General features: G+C 43.2%; 1 protein-coding gene across 2 annotated transcripts in view; it reads right to left on the reverse strand.

Annotated features, from left to right (window-relative positions):
- Garem1 (GRB2 associated regulator of MAPK1 subtype 1) overlaps positions 1 to 22,562 on the reverse strand; it is a 178,406-nt gene that overhangs the window by 19,544 nt on the left and 136,300 nt on the right. For both annotated transcript variants that reach the window (XM_028774880.1, XM_028774879.1), the window contains exon 4: positions 5,051 to 6,223. In XM_028774880.1, coding sequence (XP_028630713.1) covers positions 5,051 to 6,223 — 1,173 coding nt within the window. The remainder of the gene's footprint in view (positions 1 to 5,050; positions 6,224 to 22,562) is intronic.

Consider the following 22,562-nt stretch of genomic DNA (forward strand, 5'->3'; position numbering starts at 1 on the left):
CTCTCTCTCTCTCTCTCTCTCTCTCCCCCTCTCCCCCTCTCCCCCTCCCCCCCACACTATTGTGGTTTATAGAAAACCTGAGAACCTCAAATGGCAGAAGATATATGCTCCCTTAATATGATAATTTCCAGTTATATCAATTTCCCTGCAAATGGCCCTGTACTTCTGATAACCATTTGAGGTGGGGATGGGGAAGGGAGAAGTGGGACCAGAGACAGAAAGACAGAGCAGTTTTTGAAGGCTGTCACTTGCCAAGTGTCTGAGTAAATGCTTTAGAAATCTTGGGGGGCAGGAGCAATAGCTCAGTGGTTAAGAGCTCTGGCTGTTCCTCCACAGGACCAGGGTTCAATTCCAAGCACGTACAAGACAGCTTTTTACAACTGTCTGTAACTCTAGTTGTAGGGTATCGATACCCGCACACAAACATAAATGAAGGCAAAATATCAACACACATAAAATAAAATTAAGTAAATTATTAAAAAAAGAAATATTAGCTAGCAGCCAGGAGTTAAAATGAAGAATAGAGGCAGTATTCTAAAATGAAGAATGTGCTCATTATAAACATGATAAATTTAAGAGGAATTGTTACATTATCATGTTAGAGGGATCCTTGCAAAAGTTATCAAAAATTGCATGTATATGTGCCAGTGTGGGAGTCAGACAACTCCCAGGTATTGACTGTTCCCTCTTACCATGTGGGTGGGACTCAGTTATGGAGCTCACCTTGTCTGGCTTGGTGACAAGCACATCTTGCCTGCCCTCCTGGCAAAGTGACAAGGGCCTTCCAGTGAGCTTGGCTTATTTCTAGCTTAGGCTGTGAGGCAATAGTTCTAAGGGATGGAAGTGGCAGATCCCTTCTTCCCTAGATATCTCCTGTTTGCTTTTCCCTGAGACACTCCTGTCAAGAAGAGTATTCTCCTACTCCAGAGAGGTGAGCTGTAGCAAGTTGTTAAAACACCCTGAGAAGCCATCTTTACATAGGCAATTTAATTGCAGTATAATTCTAAGCGGCTATGACTATTGAAGGAGAATGAATTGCACGCACTCAAAGAAACAAAGACCATCAGAATCCACGGTGCAACAATGTCACAACTTAGCAGCTATGGGTAGAAGTCTGAAAGGCACCACAGTGCAGCACCAGATGTACCATGAGACCTTGCCATCGCTACACTCACAAGCCAACTTGCTTCCTTTCTGTGGCACACACTCTTTCTTTAACTGTTTTGCTGTTCTAGAAGTTCCTGGTGGGGACAGTCAACTTTCCAGATATGAGTTCTGCTGGCTTTGGTTATGGTTTGAATGAGACACGTCTCTCGGAGGAACATTGAACATTTGGTCCCCAGCTGGTGGTGCTGTTGTGGGATGTGACTGAACTTTTAGGAGGTGGGGCTTAGTTGGAAGATGTTGATAACTGGAAGTGGGTCCTTCCTGTCTCTGTCTTCACCACAATAGTGACTGGGTGGGATGACTGCTGGACACAAGGTTGTCATTCGCAGCACTCTAACTACTCAAGGCTAGACCGTGGTTAACTCTATGAGAGCACTTGCATTTATGGCCTGTTAAAAAGCTCCTGTTTGAAAATCAGAAGCTGAAGCCACATCTAACAGTAATGACATTCTCTGGTTCCCCTGCCCCCCACACACTAAAAATGGAAAATTCATTTCATGGTCACAGAACCAATAAAAATGGCTTCGTTTAAACTATCCAGGTTTTCCTTTAAAAGTAATGATTTTCAGGTGTTTATAACACATCCTTTATGTTTATAGTGTTTTATAAACGCTGGGCATGCTGAGAGAGTCTCTTGTGTCATGAGAAATCACTGTGTAGACTGGAGGCCGAGTTTTTTTTTTTTTTTTTATGACATTTGCTTTTGGTTTCAGTTTAAGGCTGATGTTTTCCTTTTAGAACCAAGGTCACGATGGGATGGCAGCACAGTCATTTTCTTTTAAAAATTATTGTTAAGTACCATTATGTTAGAATGTTTGTCATTATAAAAATGCTGCAAAATGACTTAACACAGATTGATGAAACAAAAATTGGATTTTAAAAATTGTGTGCATCAGGCTGGAAAGATGGCTCAGCGGTTAGGAGCACTGACTGCTCTTCCAGAGGACCCCGGTTCAATTCCCAGCAATCACATGGTGGCTCAAAATCATCTATAATGGGATCTGATGCCCTCTTCTGCTGGGTCTGAAGACAGCTACAGTGTACTCACATACATAAAATAAATAAATAAATCTTTAAAAAAATGTGTACATCAAGGAAAACTGTCTTGTTAGCTACGCTACCCTGTTTACACACTCTGAGTGACCTCAGATCAGTCACATTACAAGGAACTCTGAGAAAAGTCAGCTGCAGTACCCACCAGAGTCACAACGCAATCTTACAAACTCATATGCTTGACTAAGACCCCAAGATCCCACTGAACCTCATGGATATGCCAATGGCCTCCAAGGATCTTCATGAATATTTATGAAAAGTCTACATAGATCGGATATGAAGAGATTTTGAAATAACCAAAGTTGATCACAAAATCTAAATGATTCCGGGCAACACACTGAAACATAAAACAAAACAATACAAAAATAATACCTCCCCCCCAAAGAAAACCCCACCTCTCAATCTTCCTTAGGAGGCAAGGCTTCAGTCATACTCATGAGGGAAGTCCTAGTACGGGCATTTCTGTTCATCTCTTACCAGCCACAAAGCAGCAACAATAATAAAAGGCAAACAACATTAGTTTCCAACCTCTTGATTGCATAAGTGACCCTAGGTATGATCACCTTGACAAGCACACCAGTCAGTCAACAAACATAAGAGCCACTGTAGGCCAGGCAGATCGAAGTTCAATAGGAAAACTCAGGTAGTGTTCCTGATAAAGATCAAGGTCAACCATGACATCACATCAAACACACTACTGAGTTCTGACATCACTAAAGGTGTCCAGTGCTTGTCAGGAAGGGTGTGCTGTAGTTGTCACTTATTTATATTTTGAAAACCCCCAGGGGACCTGTGACATGTCTGAGGATCTCAAGACATCGAGAATTCTACAAAGTCTAGGATCTCTTATTAAGTAGAGGTATTTCTCTACACATGTGCCTGAAGTCTTTGGAAGGTTCTATGAAAACAAAGCACAGTCCAGGCCTGCAGCATCTGGGAAGTCAAAATGGGGGGTGTGGTGGTGGGGTTCCTATCTTGGGAAACATTTGTAGCATCAAGAACCCTTTGTGGATAGCCAATCAGATGTCTGGAGTGATTCACTGTCAATTCTTGGCCTGTCCACTTCCTGGCTCCAGCCTTTTGGATTGTCCTTAATGCACCCTACCCAACCTTTCCGAGCAACTCCGAAAAACCTAACCTGTGTGCTTAGGCCACCCCATGATGTACATCCTTACTCTTGCTTTTTCTGGGATCCTTCCTCCTCCACTTTGCTCTTCTAATTCACGCATATTCTCTGACTTCATTTAAATGTCATTATTTCCATTAGTGCATCTCTCATGCACCTTCCACTAGAAGTTTCTCTGTGTGTCCTAAATTGCCATATACATTATCTGTCTCTTCTGTTGCTCCTCATCTTTAACTTGGGCATCTCTTTTCATGTTATCTTCTATAGAAAACTAAATAGTATCAGCTCTACAGTCCTGGTCTTCCTGATGTTTGTATTTCTAGCAGCTGTCTCATAACTTTATAGCTTTGAAAGCAGATTTCTATAATTCTAGGGTCTCAGTGAGACGTTCAAAGACCACCTAACGGAGAAAGAGTGTGTGTGTGTGTGCAGGGAAGACTGCCTTTTCATTATTTTCTCTAGGTTTACAAATATTTATTTTTTAAAAGATTATTTTTATTTATTTGTGTGTGTGTGTGTGTGTGTAGGTCAAAAAGAGCATTGGATTCCCTGGAGCTGGAGTTACAGGCACTTGTGAGCTATCTGACATTGGTGCTGGGAACTGAACTTGGGTCCTCTGCAAGAGCAGAGAGAACCTCTTAACCTCTATGTCTTCTCTCCTGTATAAAACAAATTCTCCAGGAGATAAAATAAACCAAACCAAACCAAATCAAACAAACACTCTGAAAAAACCCACTGTAAAAACACTGTCAAATGCATGGAGTCATTGTTGGTGCCTCTGTGGCTTCTGTCCCTCCAGACTGAAAGGGTCAACAGAGCAGCAAAGGTACAGACAGGGTGGCTCTCAAACAGAGATGGCAGATGGAAGAAAGGTCCTTCCTCTTGTTTGTACTGACTTTATTTTTAGGGGGATGCTGGGGATTGAACCCTAGACCACATGCATGCTAAGAAGAGGTTCTAGTACTGAAGTTACAACCTCAGCCCCTGGACCATCTTTTTTACACTAAAACCTGACCTGTCATCAAGCTCTGACCTACAGTCTGCAGAGAGAGAGAGAACCACACAGCACCTGGTTCTGTGGCACGCGTGTATGTGAGATCACCCCCATATTCTGGTCTCAGTATAACTTGAGGGCCACAGGAGAGTTACTGGAGGTACTGAGGCCTCTTGTTGATCTTGCTCCCTGTCCTAAGCACAGAGGATTAATTCCTTCAGGTACAGCACCAGTCTCTACCTTGTTTAACAGATGAACCATCCAATTTCTCTTGCTTACTCTCTTTGGCCAGTGAATATTGCTGCTCTACCTACAGGCCAGTTTCTGAAGCTCATTGCTTCTGGCCACTCATCACTGCAGGGGCTACAGTTTAGACACTGTCACTCAGACCTCTGTCATGACTGCCCCTTTCCTGGCCACCTAGCATCTGCTGTCTCTTCCCTGTAATTTGTTTTCTAGGCAACAGCAAATCAAGTTTAAAGATCCCCTGTTAGACACTCTCCGAGTTCCTCACCCAATGCAGTACAGCTCTCACTTACTTAACTGAAATAACTGGGCTAGCGTCCATACCTCATTCCAAATTAAATACATTTATTCATTCTGATGGTCTTTAACTGGGAAGTGTTTTTATTTTTTAAGTAAATAAATGAGATGACGCCTGGGCAGAGACGGAAAGACTGGCACACCATTCACACACAGAAGTGACTTACTGCTTCAGATTTGGGAGGCACTGGAGGTGGAGGTAGGGTGATTTCTGAAGACTTCATTGTGGCTCCCAGGGTCGCAGGGGCGGGAGGAGAAGAAGGTGCACATGTGGACCGCACGGAGCCTCTCAAGGTGTCGCACCTGCTCTTCTCACTGAGCGAGCGAGCGAGCGGCTGGCGGCTGGGCTTGCCTTCCTCCAGCCACAGCTCTTCATAGGGAATTTCTGTCTTCCCTGGGATGCCTGCAGACTCCTCATTAGCTTCTGGGAAAAGGTAGTCGCTCCCACTATCGCCAGAATCTTGATAAGGAAGGATATCATGAGGAAAAGGGGTCCACTCTCCCCCAAGGTCCCTGCAGCCATGGAGATTCACCTCACTATTGCCATGGAGATTGTTGCCATATACACAGACTGAGAGTCGGTGGAAGGACTGTGTAAGCTCATCGCGGGCGTAGCTGAGGGAATTGGGTAAGTGGTTGTGACCAGAGCAACGGCCCTTTTTGGGGCTCTTGCAGTCTTCATTCCAGTCTGTTTTCACATCGCGAACAGCCCGTGAATACTCATCGATGTCAAACTGCTCTTGGCAGATACCAAGCCAGTGATGGACTAGCGTTTCTGGCCACATGTCTCCCTTCACCAGGTGCTCCGGGAGGCTGAACTTGGGGACGGTCAAGTGCAACGGGAAGTGCATGGGGAGGATCTTGTTGTTGCGCAGCACACAACAAACTACCACTGTCTTGGTCTGGATGTTCACAAACTTGTAGCGGTGTCCCTCTCTAATGAAGTGGAGGTCATAGGGATTTCTGGGTGGGGGACTGGGCACTGTCACATTTACAGGGAGCCGAGTCTTCTCCACGATATTTCGGATCGTGTGTTCCCCTTCCTGCATCTGAAGTTCCAGGGGACTTCGGGTGCTAAATCTGCCCTTGCACTGGAATGGAAGGCTGATGCTTTCATTGGTCCGGTGATTCATACAAATGAGGCATGGCATTTTGCCTTTCCCCAGCTTGCTGATGGAATTGAGCTTCCCAATCTTTTTGAAGATGGTGTTGAGACGTGACTTCTCCTTGAAGGTCTTTGCATAAAGGATTTCTGCCTGTCCCATTAGGGTGAGTTCATCCCCAGTACACAGGGTGATGTTGTAAACTTCAGTGTCTTCATTGCATTCACCCGATGCAACCTAGGACACGATAAACCGAATTCCACATTAGTGAAGTAAACACACACGCCAATGCTTTGATTCCCGCTAACGCTAAAGGTGGATGATTCATTTTTATGTATGTGGCTAACAACAGCTGCATTCTTCTATTTGACATATATATTATACATTAGAGAGGAACTTGGGTAAATGCTGTTAAAAGATTTCTTGTTTTAAAGTAACTTTTTACTCTTTGACAGTTGCATACATGTCCATAAGGGATTTTTATCAGAATGGCTGTCATTTTCCTCTCAGTCCCTCTCACTCTCTCCCTTCTTTCCCAGTGTGTTCCCTTCTGCTTTTTTATCTCTTTAATTTTTTTAAGTAACTCACCGAGTTAACTGGGCTTGCTTGCATGTGAATGGTGTGGGGTTATTTACTGGATCCTGGAGGACTTACCAGTAGTGGCCATAGCTCTAAAGAAAGATGACTCCCCTCCTCCAGCAGCCATTAGCTACCAATAGCTCCTCAGCTAAGAAAAGATTACCCAGTTCAGAATCTCAATGTCACTCAAGTTGGGAGTTGCTGGTATAATTACCAACATTACAGTCCAGCATGTGGATGGCTTAATTTACTACTAAATTTACTTAGCTGAATTCTCTTTGGTGGATTATGTAACATAGGGATTAAATCTATTTTTAAAGTCAATGTAGTGTCTAGTATACTTTCTAAGTACTATGCCATTTGTAGTTGATTTGAAATGCCATCTTTCTTATGTATTAACATTCATAAAACAAGTATTTAAAGATCTATGTAAACATTTCTATTTTAAGGACATATATCATAGTTCTCTGACCCACAATACTTATACTGTTTAACTTTCTATATCTTTACAATCACTTTATATCTGATAACAAATCTCTTTTTATTCTGATTCAAATTCCCCACTGAAGCTATCAATTAACCAACCCCTTTTCTTTTTTTTTTTTTTTTTTTTTTTCGAGACAAGGTTTCTCTGTGTAGCCCTGGCTGTCCTGGAACTCACTTTGCAGACCAGGCTGTCCTCGAACTCAGAAATCCGCCTGCCTCTGCCTTCCAAGTGCTGGGATTAAAGGCGTGCGCCACCACCGCCCGGCTCAACCCCTTTTCCTGGATCAAGAGAGCAGTCCTCATTTCAATAGTTGTGGTTCTGGGGTGGTGTGTGTGTGTAAAACACACACACACACACACTGCTGTTGTTTGGCTAAATGATCAGGGTGTCAAGCTTCCCTCTAAATGATTCTGTTTATACCTGCAGAGCAGCGTTGCTGTCAGCCTTGGCCAGGTAAGTCTCTGGTTAATGGGCAATAGTTACTGTAGAGATGCCTAACTTCTTCTGAGAACCAGTAACCCTAAATGGGTATCTATATCACTTCACCCAATCCTCCAAACAGTGTAGAATATCAAAGTGGAAAGACTGTGAGAATCAGAGGGTGGGGAGACCATGATCTGGTTCTTATATCCATGAACATAAAACAACAGTGGCTACCTGCACAAGATCCATTCAAGCTGGGCCCCATCACCCTCCATCAGGGATGAGGGAAGGGTACAGATGGCCTTATCCTTCTCTGAGAAGCAGAGAAAAGATTGCAGGGGGAAAGGGGTAGTCCTCAGTGGTGAAGCCACTGGCAAGTTGCCTTTGTTCAAGTAAATAACATCACCTGTGCTCATGAAGGCACCATTAATTAAATGCAGATCAAACCCACAAGGTATACGAGAGACTCTTCACAAAGAAAGAGTACAGTGAGAGGGAGACAAGAAAGGGTAATGCAGAGGTATCATCAAAGTACATTACATATATGCATAAAATTATTAATGAAAGAAGAAAATGGACCATGACTACTCAGGGAGGTTCAGTACAGCCAGGGGCAATGGAGGAGAATATAACCCAGGCCCAGCTGCTCTGGCCACTGCAGACACCACTGTTTTCTTCTAGGGAAAAGTCAGGAGGCTGTTTCAATTGTCACTCTACACACTTATGATCCAGGAAGATATGACTTCTACTGTGATAGCCATTCCAAATGCCCACATCCATGACTGCTCACAGAGGGTGCCTGAGGAGACTGGTATGACAGTGCAGAAATGTTGTGGTTAGCAAACAGAAGGCTGTGTACATGTGTGACTGGATATATAAACAGCCTTCCTCTCAATCTCCCGGGGTCAGTTAAGGAGACCTCCCTCTTTTTCACTGCCTCCCCACCTACACTAGCCTTGTGTTTCAGTCCAGATCTCAAGAATTGTTTTTTTGAGTTTCATTGCTAACTGTGGTCTTTTATCATGGGTGGACAAAACTAAGCTTGTGACAGAATAAACAGACATCTCACGGGGCCTGTCGTCCCAGAGAACAGATAGGAAGCAGAGACTGCAAAGACCTGAAGCAGGCTGAGGGGAGTGCCAAGATAGCAAGAAGCTAAGGATGGTGAGTGCTACAAAGACAGAGGAGCTGTAGGAAACAACTGGCCACAGCAGCTGGAACGCTCTAGGTAGCTGCAAGTTGAGCAGCAGGAGTCACTGATGAGCTCCTAGCATGAGCTGCTGGTGGCTGGTCTGTTGATACACAAAATTTGAAAGTGGCTCACACCAAGGGAGATTCAAGTTGCCCACCTGTGATGTCTATCCAACAGAGCCAAAGAACCTCTGCTGATTGGTACCACAAGTCCGCTAAGGTTAAATGAATTGGCTTAGAGGATGCATTCAGCATATATAGAATATATGTGAATATATAAAAGAGTATTTAGAATACTCTTTGTGCTTAAAACAAATGGTGATTATATCCTCTGCTTATTCACTTATTTATTTATTGTTTTTAGAAAAGGAGAAACATAGAGAAAACCCAGAAAACAGTGAAATGAGTTAATTTTCAGGATGTGTAGGGGGATAGGGCAGAGGGAAGAGCTGGAAAGTGACCTTTGCCTGGGCCTTGCTGACCTCTGACCTTTAGACCCCACACATTCAAACAAACTAATGAATACTGCTTCCTTCAGAAGACTCTGTTCCTTATAGCAGAAATGTGAACAGAATCTGAAGGAGCTGACTTTATGTGCACGGCAGGAAAGAATAAACACAAGTGTGAGCGGTTAGGAGTTAGAGAGTTGTGAGTCAGTGAGATGGCTCAGTGGGCACTTGCTGGTAAAGGCCTGATGAGCTGAGTTTGATCCCTGAGACCCGTGTGGTGGAAGGAGAGAAGTGACTTCTTTGTGTTATCTTCTGAACTCCACATGTGCATTTTGGTTAGCACGTCTGTACACACTTACAAATAACTTAATGTGATAAAAATGTAGAAAGCTACAGAGTTTAATTGTGGAAGAAAAGACAGAAATAAAATGGTGAGAAGCAGGAAAAGTAAAAAAGAACACCTTGTAGGCTGGTTTAGAATTGGAGCTATCAAAAGACATATATCTATACACAAGCTAACAAAAGAACACACAGACACACATATACACAGACATATAGACACACATCCAGACACACAGATAGATAACACAGATACACACATAGACACACAGACACAACAGAGGCAAACTTGCACAGACACACACACACACACAGATATACACACATAAACATAGACACACAGACATACACAGAGTCACACACACACACACACACACACAGACAAACACAGACAGACAACACATACACTTTATATCACAAACCAAGCACTCAACAGGAATCAGAGCTCTTTGAAAAAACTGTGTCTACAGTGGAGCAGGAGAGGTGCAGGATGAGCATGGGATGCTGTTTGCCAGGAAACAGACTGCTTATAAGATGATGAGCATGTGTCAAGAGAACACAGGAGATGGCCCGACTTAGTTCACACTGACAAAATCTGCAACAGTTTGAGAATCACAATAGCTATAATAAATTACGGTCTACGGAATGCTAAATACGAGTTTATATTGACAGCAAACCCCACAAACAAATGAAATAAGGGAATTGGGGGAAAAGCCAACAAATGTGCAAGAATAGGGGAACTGGAAACCCTGACTTTACCATCGCCACTGCAGCCATTCATGGGTGCTAAACTTAGAGAAGTCTGGATAAGAGCAAGTCATTGAAGGTGCTGCTGCCAGTTAATGGCACTGAGTGGGGGTGAAGGAGGAGGAGGCTTTTTCTCCAGGGGTGTAGCCACTGGTGAGCTGCGTCTGGTGAGCTGTGTAACTGGCAAATACCCCAGCCATGCTCACGCAGGCAACTGTAATTAAGAACAGTGGGTCAGTAGAAACAACAAGAAATGAAAGCAAGAGGATGCTTGTCAGGTGGTTGAAGGGGCCGAGAGGGTGTGGGAGGGAGATAAGAGAGGGACGGCAGGGGGATGTGGTAATAATACGCTGTAGACAAGTATGAAACTGTCATAGTAAGCAAAAATACTTTGAAAAAAATCCAAACAAACCTGGTCATATGTATGGCCTTAAACAGCTTCCTCTAGAACAGTGGCTCTCAACCTGTTGGCAAACCTCTATCTCCAAAAATATTTACATTAAGATTCATAACTTAGCAAAATTATAGTTATGAAGTAGTAACGACAACGATTTTATGGTTGGGGTAACCACAACATGAGGAACTGTATTAAAGGGTTGAAGCATTAGGAAGGTTGAGAACCAGTGCTCTAGAATGACTTTAACTAAGGAGGAAAAAGTGAACAATGCACTCAAGCAACCAGACCAACCTTGACTGAACGATCAGATTTAATAACACCCCAGAGATTTGTGTCAATTCTGTACCCCGAGATACTTGTGATGTAATATTCCTGGAAGCTAATCATGAACTATCAGACACACCCAAACTGAGAAATAGTCTCCTACCTCTGCTCTCTGTTGTGTGTGTGTCTAACCCAGGATATCATTCCTGGCAAGTGCTCCTCCACTGAACTGTATCTCAGTAATTCACCTGAAATTCCAAGAAAGGCTGAAGGACCCTCTCCAAGTGAAATAAAGAGCAAACACCACCATTGCTAATGGTTGCCAGCAGAGATTGTGTTGTTACTCTGTGTGCCCGTAAACTTACAGAATTAACTTACTTTTGAAAAAGATTTTGGTTTTTATTTATGTGTGTCTCTATGGAGATGTACGCACACATGCATGGGCGTGTCTGCGAAGGCCAGAAGAGGGTGTTGCAGGAGTTACAGGTGCTGTCAGTCCTCCATGTGCTGGGATGCTGGTAAACTGGGTCGTCTGGAAGAACAGTGAGTGCTCCCAACAGCTGAACTATCCCTCCAGCCATAACGTTAAGCTCCCCAGTTGATTGTCTCAGAGTTCTGAGATTATATCTTACACAAATGACAAAAAAAAATTCATCTCCAACTTTTCAGTTGTCACCTGTTCTTCCTAATGACATGGTGGTTGAAGGAGTGAGATTTTCAGGCTGCTGAGTTTTTACAAGAATACTCTCTGCACTTCAGTATAAACTGAAAGTGCACTTCAGAGAAATGAGAAAGACACTGGCCTGAGATATTCTTTACCACACGAGCAAGTCATTTTCCAACTTTGGTTTTCTAAATATTTCTATAGTGAAATTAATTTTTAAATCAACTGCTATTCAGCATCCAGTAATATGATCACATTTTTTAATTTCAATGCACTGCTCTATGATTCCAGCAATAGAGTTTCACATTCTAAAATGACTACAAGCTTGAGGTAGTTTCTACATCATCACGGTGCATCTATGATGCACAGTTCTCTTTGATAGCGTTTGCCTTATGGTTTATAACTCAGTCCCAGGGGAGAATGGCCCACAGGTTTATTAGTTTGTCTCTATCAGGTCTGGATATCAGGCTTCATGTTTATCACAACTGAACTTTTTCTTTGCCAATAAAAAGTGTCTGGAGGAAGTGATGGGTGAAGCATACACTCCTTCCCAAGTAGAAAATGCCAGTGTGCATTTAGAAAGACTAGGCAGAGACAGCTCTGTAAATAACTTGTCATCATTACAAAGTTGTCTCTATGTAATTTTAATCTCTGGAGTAAGCAATATGTCAATCAACATTAGTACCATAAAAAACAAACAGCTCTGGGGTTTCCATGGTGAAGCAGATTTTTCCAGAGGAGTCATTTGTGAATACCTGATGTCAACAAGCTTATTTTAATGGTGTCTCATGTGGAAGTTTAAAGTCCACTTTGGGTGACTCACAGAAGGATTATTATGTTTTAAAGATTTGTATCTGTTCCCTTTGTATTCACCTGCCCTAAGCGGATTTCCAGCTTCTACAGTGGAGTAGGTAGGAATATTCATTTGAATAGTCAGAATAATTTCTGACTGTTCAAGGGGCTGTACACAACAAGAGTCCCTGTGAGCCCAATTACTAATCTGCTAATGACCGATGTGATTGTGCCATGCCTGTGCTCATGTATAGGTATACGTGTGTATGCCAACAGGTGTACATGTATGTGTGGTCATGCATTTCATGACCTGAGGTCAACTTTAGGTGTTATTCCTTAGGAGGTCCCTTTTTATTTATTTATTTATTTATTTTTGCACACAGGGACTCTCATGGGTACCCGAGGCTCACCAGTAGACTATACGCTGGCTGGCTAGCTAGCAAGCCCCAGGGGTCTCCAGAGCTTGGAGTACAGCATGTGCCATCACATCTGGCTTTTTACATGAGTGCTAGGGATCAAGTTCAGTTCCTCATTCTTGCTCAGCACACATGACTCACTGCACCATCTCTCTAGCTTCAACCTTCTTTTTCTATAGGACCTGTAGCTTCAGGGCTTCGGTCATCCTATTTTCTTGACTTTGATCTCAGGGACTGCCCACTATTCATTTGATTTTTAAAACACACACACACACACGGCTTTTAATTTCAACTAGCATTTAGTTAAACATACAACCATGTATGCAGGTCAGCAAACTATAGTTCCAGCCCACTGTCTAATTTTATGAGGACATTGTCACACCCATTGTTTATGTCTAGTCCAGGCTGCTTTCTCCTGACAAAGGCAGCATCAAGTATGTGCAGATAAATGATTCATCAACTATACAATATGTATTATGTTCTTTTTCACAAAAATGTTGCCAGTCATGGAAGGGACCACGGCGTTTAGAATGTGATTGGTACACTACTACTAGTTGATACAACCATGAATCCTGAATCCTGTCTGAAACAATGACTCTAGATAAAGCATTTAACTTTTCAGTGGCCTCTCATCTGTATTTATTCTGCTGGATAAATGAATACAAATGAAGAACAGCTTTTGGCATGGGAGGTACTCAATCAACAAAGGCAGCATGGCTGTGACTTATTCTCTATCCCATGGACATCTGTAGCCCCGAGTTTCCACACTGGGAAGTCTTCATCCACTACTGTTTTCAAGCCCAAACCACCGTCTCTAAGTATTATCCTCTTCCCTGTATTGAATAGATCTCAAGTTTTTATTGTATGTGTTAACTTGGAATAAAGCAGAATCAGAACAGAGCCTACACATCAACTCGGACATATTCCAAAGGAAATGAGTTGACATGCCCTGATTTAGAACAGACTGGTCTGTGGAGCTCTTGGTTTGATTGACATACTTCCTTCTTACTGTAATCTTGGGGAATATTTGGGTTCTGAAAATGCCGTGCTCTTGATTTTGAGTCTCGATGTCTCTCTTTCACTTGTGTAACAAAACATCATCAGTTAGTATTCAGAGAATCAGTAATGCTCCTCAAACACGAAGAGATAAAAAACCCTTCTCTCAGGAGCAAATATGGAGACAAAGTGAGGGACAGAAACTGAAGGAGGGGCCGTCTAAAGACCATTCCACCTGAGTATCCATCCCATGTGCAGTCACCAAAGGTAGATGCTGATGTGGAAGTCAGGAAGTGCATGCTGATAAGAGCCTGATATGGATGTCTCCTTAGAGGTCTGCAAGAGTCTGACATATTCAGAGGCAGATGCTCACAACTAGCCATTGAACTGATCATGGGGTTCCCAATGGAGGAGTTAGAGTGAAGACCATTGGAGCTGAAAGGGTTTGTGGCCCCATGAGGAGAACAACAATACCAACCAACCACAGCTCCCAGGGTCTAAACCACCAGCCTGAGAGCACTTAGGGAGGGATCCATGGCTTCAGCTGTATACATAAGAGTGGAGGGCCCTGCTGGGCATAGGTGGAAGAAGAGATCCTTGACCTCATGAAGGCTGGACGCCCCAGGGGTAGGGAATTTGAGGGTGGGGAGGTGGGAGTGGGGGTGTAGGTAGGGGTTACATTCACAGAGAAGGAGGAGGAGGGGTGAGGGGGTAGGGGGTTCCTGGGTGGGTGGGGGATGGGGTAAGGAGACAACATATGAAATGTAAATAAAACTTCCAATAAAAAAAAAACCCTTCTCTCTAATCTCCCCTCCCCCTAGTCTGAACCCAGCACTTTGTGCATGCTAGGCAAGCACTCTACCACGGAACCAAACCCCAAATCTGTAAGGCGTATGTTCCTTCCTATGCAATTAAGTTGTTGTTTCTACCTTTTCCTAACCTACCTTTATAAACACACACTTTCTAGAGGGAAGAAATTATAGGTCAAGTGAAATGCCATCCATGAAACGCACTGAAAGGATGTCAGCCAGCTTCTGAGACCAGGAGCAGACAGGACGTGCACAGTTAAACAGAGTAAACTTTCCTTAGTAAATGTCACTATCTGGGCACATGCAGCACTTCATCCCACACTGTGTCTGCATGCTCAGTAAGCCAGCTCTCCTTCCACATATAAAATGCATAATGTATGTGAGGACAGACTGCAGTTCTGTGCCTCCAGATCTGATATCATCATTAACGCTGGCAATTAGCCCTGCATAAGTTATGATTCTAACAGACGGACCAATCCTGTGGTTGCTGTCAGGGACAGATGAGGAATCTCACAGAGAAATGCTCTTCCTCTGGCCATTGAGCCTGACAGTTTTCTCAGGTTTCCATGCACATGATTTATTTGTCTAATTTCATCCTTTGAAAAAAAGTTCCTTTTTTTTTTCTAACTGCAAAAAACACAACGTGCTCTAAGTGCTTTGGTATGTGAGCCTGGTTAACATTTCCAGCTTCAATGTTTCCTGAGAGGAAGTAATTCAAAGTGTGTTATCTAAACAACTCTAATAGGTCTAATCCAGGAAACGATCGGGCTTTTACTGCTCATAATGCCACTCAGAATTAATACCCCAAGTCACTCTAAGCTATTGATGTAAAACTTTGGATGTGTGTGCACCCAGGCGCAGATACATATGCATTCTCCACCCCCCTCCTCTCTAGGAAGTAGGTAATGTGTCTCTAGTAAGCAAACAATGTAACAGGAATACCCAAATAGCAGTTTAACTTGCAGCTTGTACAAGATCTGTTAATATCGACAATATGGAGTCCTTTGAAGTTAACTTTTTGCTTCAATAAAGCAATTGTTGTTGTAAAATAGAAAAAACCTTCCATTCTCAAGAGCAACAATCAATCTCATAGATATGTGTCTTTAACATATGTGCTAACTACATAATGTTTGATATCCCAAACTACAAATATAACAGTCTTCTGGAAAAGTGGAAAAAAACTAGTGCTTTAAGAGTTGAAATAAGTGTTGATCTTGTGTGTGTATATAGTGTGTAGTGTGTGTGTGTGTGTGTGTGTGTGTAAAACAAGAAATAGGCTAGGGATGGCAGGCATAATGGCACTGACTTAGTGGTGACAGCACGGATTGGCAGACGACTTGCTACCTGGTAGTTTCTCAGAGGAGTTCGTTCACAAAGCCTCAGCAAACCAAAAAAAAAAAAAAAAAAAAAAAAAACCACCAAGTGGTCTTCAAACACTAAGATAATCATACCCACATTGTACCCCGCTTACCATCCTTCACAAGTCTCGACAATATACGATGTCTGACGTCTGACTCATTCTAAGGAAACCAGGTGATTTTTAAAACCAGCAAAATCTGCTGTGTTTAAGATTTCCTTGCTATCTTAAAAATAACTCTCTTTTCCTGACAAAACTTTGATTGTACACATCGCACTGATCCTTTCTTTGTGCTGAGAAGGCTCTCAGTGACCACCAGGAAGGCCTGTCACTGTGGTTTGGTAGAAAAACCAGGGTGGTCTTCTGTGCTAATCAGAACACTGTCCAATGTGGCTCTCAATTCCCAGCCCAGCAGATCAGACATGGAAAGTAAAACCAGGAGAGGGAGTATTAAGGCAGGCATTCTATCAGACACAGGGTACTTAGATGGGACCATAAGACACTGAGTTATCAGGAGAGAGTGGCTCCCTAAAGCAAAAGTTACATACATCTCACGAGAGTATCAATAGATTTTAGAACAGGAGACGAAGGTAGGCTTACACTTTCCCCAAGTATTCTTTTTAAATGGCAGAAAAGGTTAATACAAGAGACTGAAAAGAAAGTACTTTGTTAAAATTCACAGCTACTCTGAATGTTGGTTGTCTACATTACCTACGGTCTGAGATTCTAGAGGAAAATGCTGGAGAAAACCAGCCCTAGTCTATTTTGAAGAATCCCAGGAAGAATCCTCTCACTGACATTGTTAGATACTTAAAACACAAGGCAATTAGGTCCCTGAATTATCAAGCCAGAAACCTGGAGTGTCATTTTAAATTAGGAACAGTGGCTAGCACTGAACTATACTCCAAAAACAAAATGAAGTGACAACCAAGGTCTCCCTCAAATGCACTAGGTAGCCAAGGGTGACCTGAACTTGGCCTGCCTCACTGGGTACACTGGCTGTCTCTACCTAGATTGGCTGGGATTACAGGTGTGTCTTGCCATAGCTAGCCTATTTACATTTTAAAAAAGAAAATGGATCAGTTGCATAGGCCTTTGGGACAATGGAAAGTATGCTCAGATTACAATCTTGTCCTACCTCAAGTACACAGATGGAATGTGGCCGAGCAGAGGGGTGGCTGGGCTGGGCTAGGGGACCTGCAATCCATCCTAGACTTCACTGGCTGGGTGACTCTCCAAAGGAAACAGGACTAGGCCATGTCTAAAGGCCCCTCTAGATCTAAAATCGATGGTTACAAAAACTCAAACTCTTGTCCTGCTGGATTGTTTATGACATTTTAATATTGGATTTTTCAGCATGTTTATCAGTATCAAGAAATTATGTTCATTCCTGTTAGTCTTACATGATTATTTACCTATTTAGAAAAGACACTCCTGGATGGCTTATTCAGAATTAAGAGAAAAAGGAAAGAATGTCATCTATGACAACACAGACAATTCTGGACACTATACTAAGTCAGATAAGCTAGGCACAGAAGGAGAAATATTACACGTTCCCACTTTTATGTGTAAGATCAAATTGAACACAGTATGGGGACAGAATGGGCCGTTCTCATGTAATCCGAGCATACTTTCTGTTGTCCTAGTAGCTTGTGCAGTTGATCCATTTTCTGTTTTAGTGAGGGAATGGGGACTTCCCAGAGTGGGTCATTTTAGTGAGGATGAGGATGCCGAGCTGTTGATCACACATACACCACTGCAGTTGGACAGGAGGGAGGACTAGAAATGTGAGGTGCTGGCTGTTACTCAGCTTGATTTGATCACCATGATCCTATCTATCACCTCACACACTACAACCACATCCAGCACCACTTGTACTCCCCCCCTTCCATTTTACTTTATTTTGCACATAAGGAAACCAATTGATTAGACAGATCAAGAAGAGTGTTCAGTGATTAGAAAGGAAATGAGGTCAGGAGGCAAGCTTTCAATTCCCTCCCAATACGCTATCACAGAAATCCATGACAGAATATACATAATTCTTGTTCTCAATAGAGAGACCGCCAAGCAACAAGGATGACTGAGAACTTAGATCCACGGGGGATCCACGCAGTCTGACCTACCTAAGTAGCTCCTCCCCTACATCCTAGCCTCATCAACTCTTACTCCAAAGTGGCCAGTGGTGTGCAGAAATGCTGGCATCCTCAAGTCTACTTGTCCAGCAGTGTCAAGGCCTTTCCAAACGCCAGGCCCAGGCTCAAATCCTGTAGAGGAAGTTTCCATTGCTGTCAAAGAACTCACACCCCCTCTGCACTACTTTGCTGCTGAAGTTCTGGTGGGCCTGGCTCCCCCGCCTTCAACACTTCCAGTGTCTCAACACTTGGTAATAGATCAGTGTCAGCTCTCCTGGCGGCCTCAGAATCACTGGTGGTGTACTTCTCCAGCTCTCTCTGATGACCCAAGGCTGTGGTGGTAGGCACCAAGCTTTCTTCCAGGACTTGGATTCTTTTATTCCTTTCTTCCCGTTTCTTCTGTGCATCTGTGCTGTGAGTGTTTGACTTTACCACTTTCAAAGCTGGGCTGTGATTCTGACTTTTAGGGGAGACTTCACCCCCTGGCATCAGCAGAGGGCCAGACACAGAATGGCCTGCACTGAGTGGCTTCAAGGTATCTTCAGCAATGGGGAGATGGCAAACCGCTCGGGTAATCCCAGCTTTTTTCAAGATCTTTTGGTCCTGCCTTAGTTTCTGCTCTAAAGTGGGTACAAACTTACTTTTTAAAACCCTTCGGATAACATCAGTGCTGACATCAAAGCCTTCTGCCAACCGGGGAACTGACCAGGACTCTGCAAATTCCTTATGTAAATACCAGATCTGCTCCATGGCTTCCCATGTCAGTGTTCTGGGTGGAGCACCTGGAGCCTCCATTTGCCTTCGAATTTTCTGGAATCGCATTGCTTTTTTCTGTTGTTTCAAAGCGCTGGGAGAAAGAACCAATGGCAAAAGCCATGCATGGAAGCAAGACGAGTGTTCAAAAAAGTCTCGGACTAAATCTTGGAGAGCCCAGCTCTTGTCTTACCGCAAAGGCAGCTCGGCCATGTCTGCCAGGTCCACTTGTGTTCTCTCTCTCTCTCTCTCTCTCTCTCTCTCTCTCTCTCTCTCTCTCTCTCTCTCTCTCTCTCTCTCTCTTTCTTCTTTTGGTTTTTCGAGTCAGGGTTTCTCTGTATAGCCCTGGCTGTCCTGGAACTCACTCTGTAGACCAGGCTGTCCTCGAACTCAGAAATCCGCCTGCCTCTGCCTCCCAAGTGCTGGGATTAAAGGTGTGCACCAACACCGTCCAGCATCCACTTGTACTTTCTAATCACTATTACTTGTACCTTTATGAAACCCAGAAATCCTGAGATCCTTACCCTCTGTTGCTTAGCAATGACCTGTCCTGGGTAGTTTGTCAACTTGGCACAGGTTAGGGAGGGATTCTGAACTGATAAAATGTCTTCATAAGATATGCCTGTAGGCAAGTCTGAGGCACATTTTCTTGACTGATGATTGGTGTGGGAGGGCCCATCTTACCCTTTGTGGACAGTACCAACCCTGGGCTGGTGGTCTGAGATGGTGTGAGCAAGCTGTGGGGAACAAGCCAGTAAGCAGCACTCCTTCATAGCTTCTGAGTCAGCTCCTGCCTCTAGGTTTCTGCCTTGAGTTGTCTTGAATCCCTTACAAACTGTAAGAAGAAATGAATACCCGCCACCTTTAACTGTCTCATAGCAACCACCCTAGTCTTCTGGCTCCTACAGCCTCTCTGCCTCCTCTTCCATGATGCTCCCTGGGCCTTAGGTGTATGGAATGTGTTGTACATGTACCAACTGGTGCTGGACATACCCTTGGTTACTTTATTCTCTGCGTTTTGACCAGTTGTAGATGTACAGTAGCCTCTCTCTGCTCAAAGAGAAAAAAAGCTGCTTTAATGAGGGATGAGAGCTATACTTATCTGTGGCTATAAGGATAAGTATAAAGAATACAGTTAAAAACTATACTGATTTTGGAGAAATGTAGTGTAGGTTTTTCCTTTAAGGTCTATGACCTCTCTAGCTGTAGGTACTTGGCTAAGTTTATAGAACCAACCATATGGTCAGTCCCTGCATCCGACTGAGTGTGTCTTTAGTTCATTTAGACAACGGTTAGTCACCACTAAGACAAACATGCCACAATTACACCACTGTGGATATTTTGCCATATTGGTCACTGTTATGATTCACAGGCTTTGCAGCTGGTAGGACTATTGATTATTTATCTGCTTGGCAACTGGCATAGCTCAAGTTGTTTTTGGTCATGGTGTTTTATCACAGCAGTAGAAACCCTACAGAAGACACTTTTGCTATAGCAAGCCCTAAACACAATAATCAGCAGATCCTTCTATGAGGTCTGGGCAAGTAGAGGGGGTGACTGTCCACATCTGATCAAAATTTCACTTTCCTTTCTTGAGACAATGCAAGCTTGTTACTTTTCGTCTGGGGAAATGTCTGTTGAGAGAGTTGAAAGCTGGACCTGACTGACTGGAGCTGAACACAGTATGGCACTGTCCAGTCTAGAGCAGCAGTGTCCTGCCCCCAAACCTGAAGGTGGTAACTTCCCAGCTTTTGGGGCAGGAGTGAAGATAGGAAAATCCAACACTAAATCAAAGCTGCACCCTCTCACTTGCTGCAACAAGGACAGGACGTGAATTAAAACCTAATTGGTTAGTCATTATTTTGATGGCAGGAATGCATGTGTGGGAAAATTTCTCATCAGCACTGGGCTGAGTTTGAAAGGCTGAAGACATTTCAAATAACTTACTAGCTATTAGTGTAATGTTCCCTAAAGATATTGGAATAAAGGGATAATTTTGACTTAGTGACAAAATCTAGCTTCTCTATATGGAGTGAAAAATGAAGACAATGGGTATGAGGTATTAAAGTGGAAGGGAAAGAGTGGGGGGATTCTTTTAAAATGAGGAACAATTTAGCATGATTGAAAGTTCTGCATCAGCACTGGCAGACTTCTGGAGGACTTCGGAGCCACAGCCTCTGATGCTCTGCTGCCAGGGTGAAACAAGGCAAAGCCAACATGTAGATAGACAGGGTGTGCTCCACACAACAGTATGGGAACAGGCATCCTTCCACAGCCCATGGCTCACTAACCCCCTTAGCGGACACTTAAACAGGACTGGACAGAGGTTTCTCATAACTCTTACAACATGTTCCTAAGGTGGCAGTCTCACTCCCACTGTGTGTCCTGGAAACCTGGCTCTGAGGACACCACATGTCACCGTGCATCATTCACTTTGTCCAGGGCTCGTTTCTGGATGCTGCAGTGCTCTGGGGCCCAGGCCTTACTTAGCATTCTGCCTTCTGTCCTCTAGGCTATGGTTTCTCAGCCTAGGCCATAACGCTGTTTGGAGTGGACAAGTCTTCATTGCTGGGCTCTGTGGGTGCTCATGATCGTCCCTGGCCTCTACACATCAGGTGCCAGGAACTTCCTCCATCCCATAATCATGACAAAGTTACACACAGACACAGCCAGTGTGCCCAGAAACAAAATCACCTACCACGGAGAATGGCTGTTGCAGGTTAATGTAACTAGACCTAGGGTTTCAAATATTGTCCAAAGGTGAGAGGCCATACAGGTAAACCCCAACCTCAATCTTTCTCCAAGCTCAAGATCTGTGTGGCCAGCCACACACACCATGTTTCTACTTGGAATTAGGTTAAACATTTGTTTATTTATAGTCTTCCTTTCCTTCTAAGCTGTCTCCATGAAGATGGGCCCCTGCATACTCACTGAGAACATGCCTCAACAGATAGAAGTTCAAAATGCATTTGCTAGTTAATCAGTTAAAAACTGCATAACAGTTCATTTGGTGCAGTTCACCAATGATGGGGCCATCAGGTCAATAATCTTAACTGTGTCAAGGCATCTTTTAAAGACACGTTTTTATTAATTTTAGGCTAGAAGAAACCTTGGTGAGTGCGGTATCTCCCACACTTTGGCAGCTGAGGCAGGAGGTTTGCTGGGAACTCACAACCAGCCTGGGCTGTATCATAAGACCCTGCATAAGGTATAAAATGAAACAAAGACACTTCATTTTAAAGTAAGCGTAGACAGCCTTGACACTCTGCACCATACTTAATTTAACTTGTACTACAGTCTTGGACAAAAGACAGAACTAAGTTTGGTATTACTATGGCTTATTATTTTTGCAGTGTTGAGGAGTAAACTTATGGCCTAACAAATGCTAGGTGAAAATTCTACTTCTGAGCTTTATTTCTAACCCCAAGTTGCCATGATGTTGATATATTTGGTATTATATTTTACTTCAAGTTATTACAATTCATTTCAATTTTAGACTCAATATACATCTTTATACACACATGTAAATATGTATGTCTTTTGACAATTATGAAGCCAGTTAGTCATGAATTCATAATTACAAAAATTTCAATAGTGTATCTTACTGGCCTAATTTGTGGCATTCGTTTTTTCTATTTTCACGTGTGTGAATGCAAACATACACACAAGCACATACATGTGTATGTGCAGGCCTGAGTTTGATGCCAAGAATCATCTGTGACCATTCTTCTACCTGCTCATTGAGCCAGGAACTCTCAATCAAACTCAGATCTCACTGATA

This window comes from Grammomys surdaster, unplaced genomic scaffold (assembly GCF_004785775.1).
Source record: "Grammomys surdaster isolate TR1022 unplaced genomic scaffold, NIH_TR_1.0 243, whole genome shotgun sequence".
Classification (NCBI taxonomy): Eukaryota; Metazoa; Chordata; class Mammalia; order Rodentia; family Muridae; genus Grammomys; species Grammomys surdaster.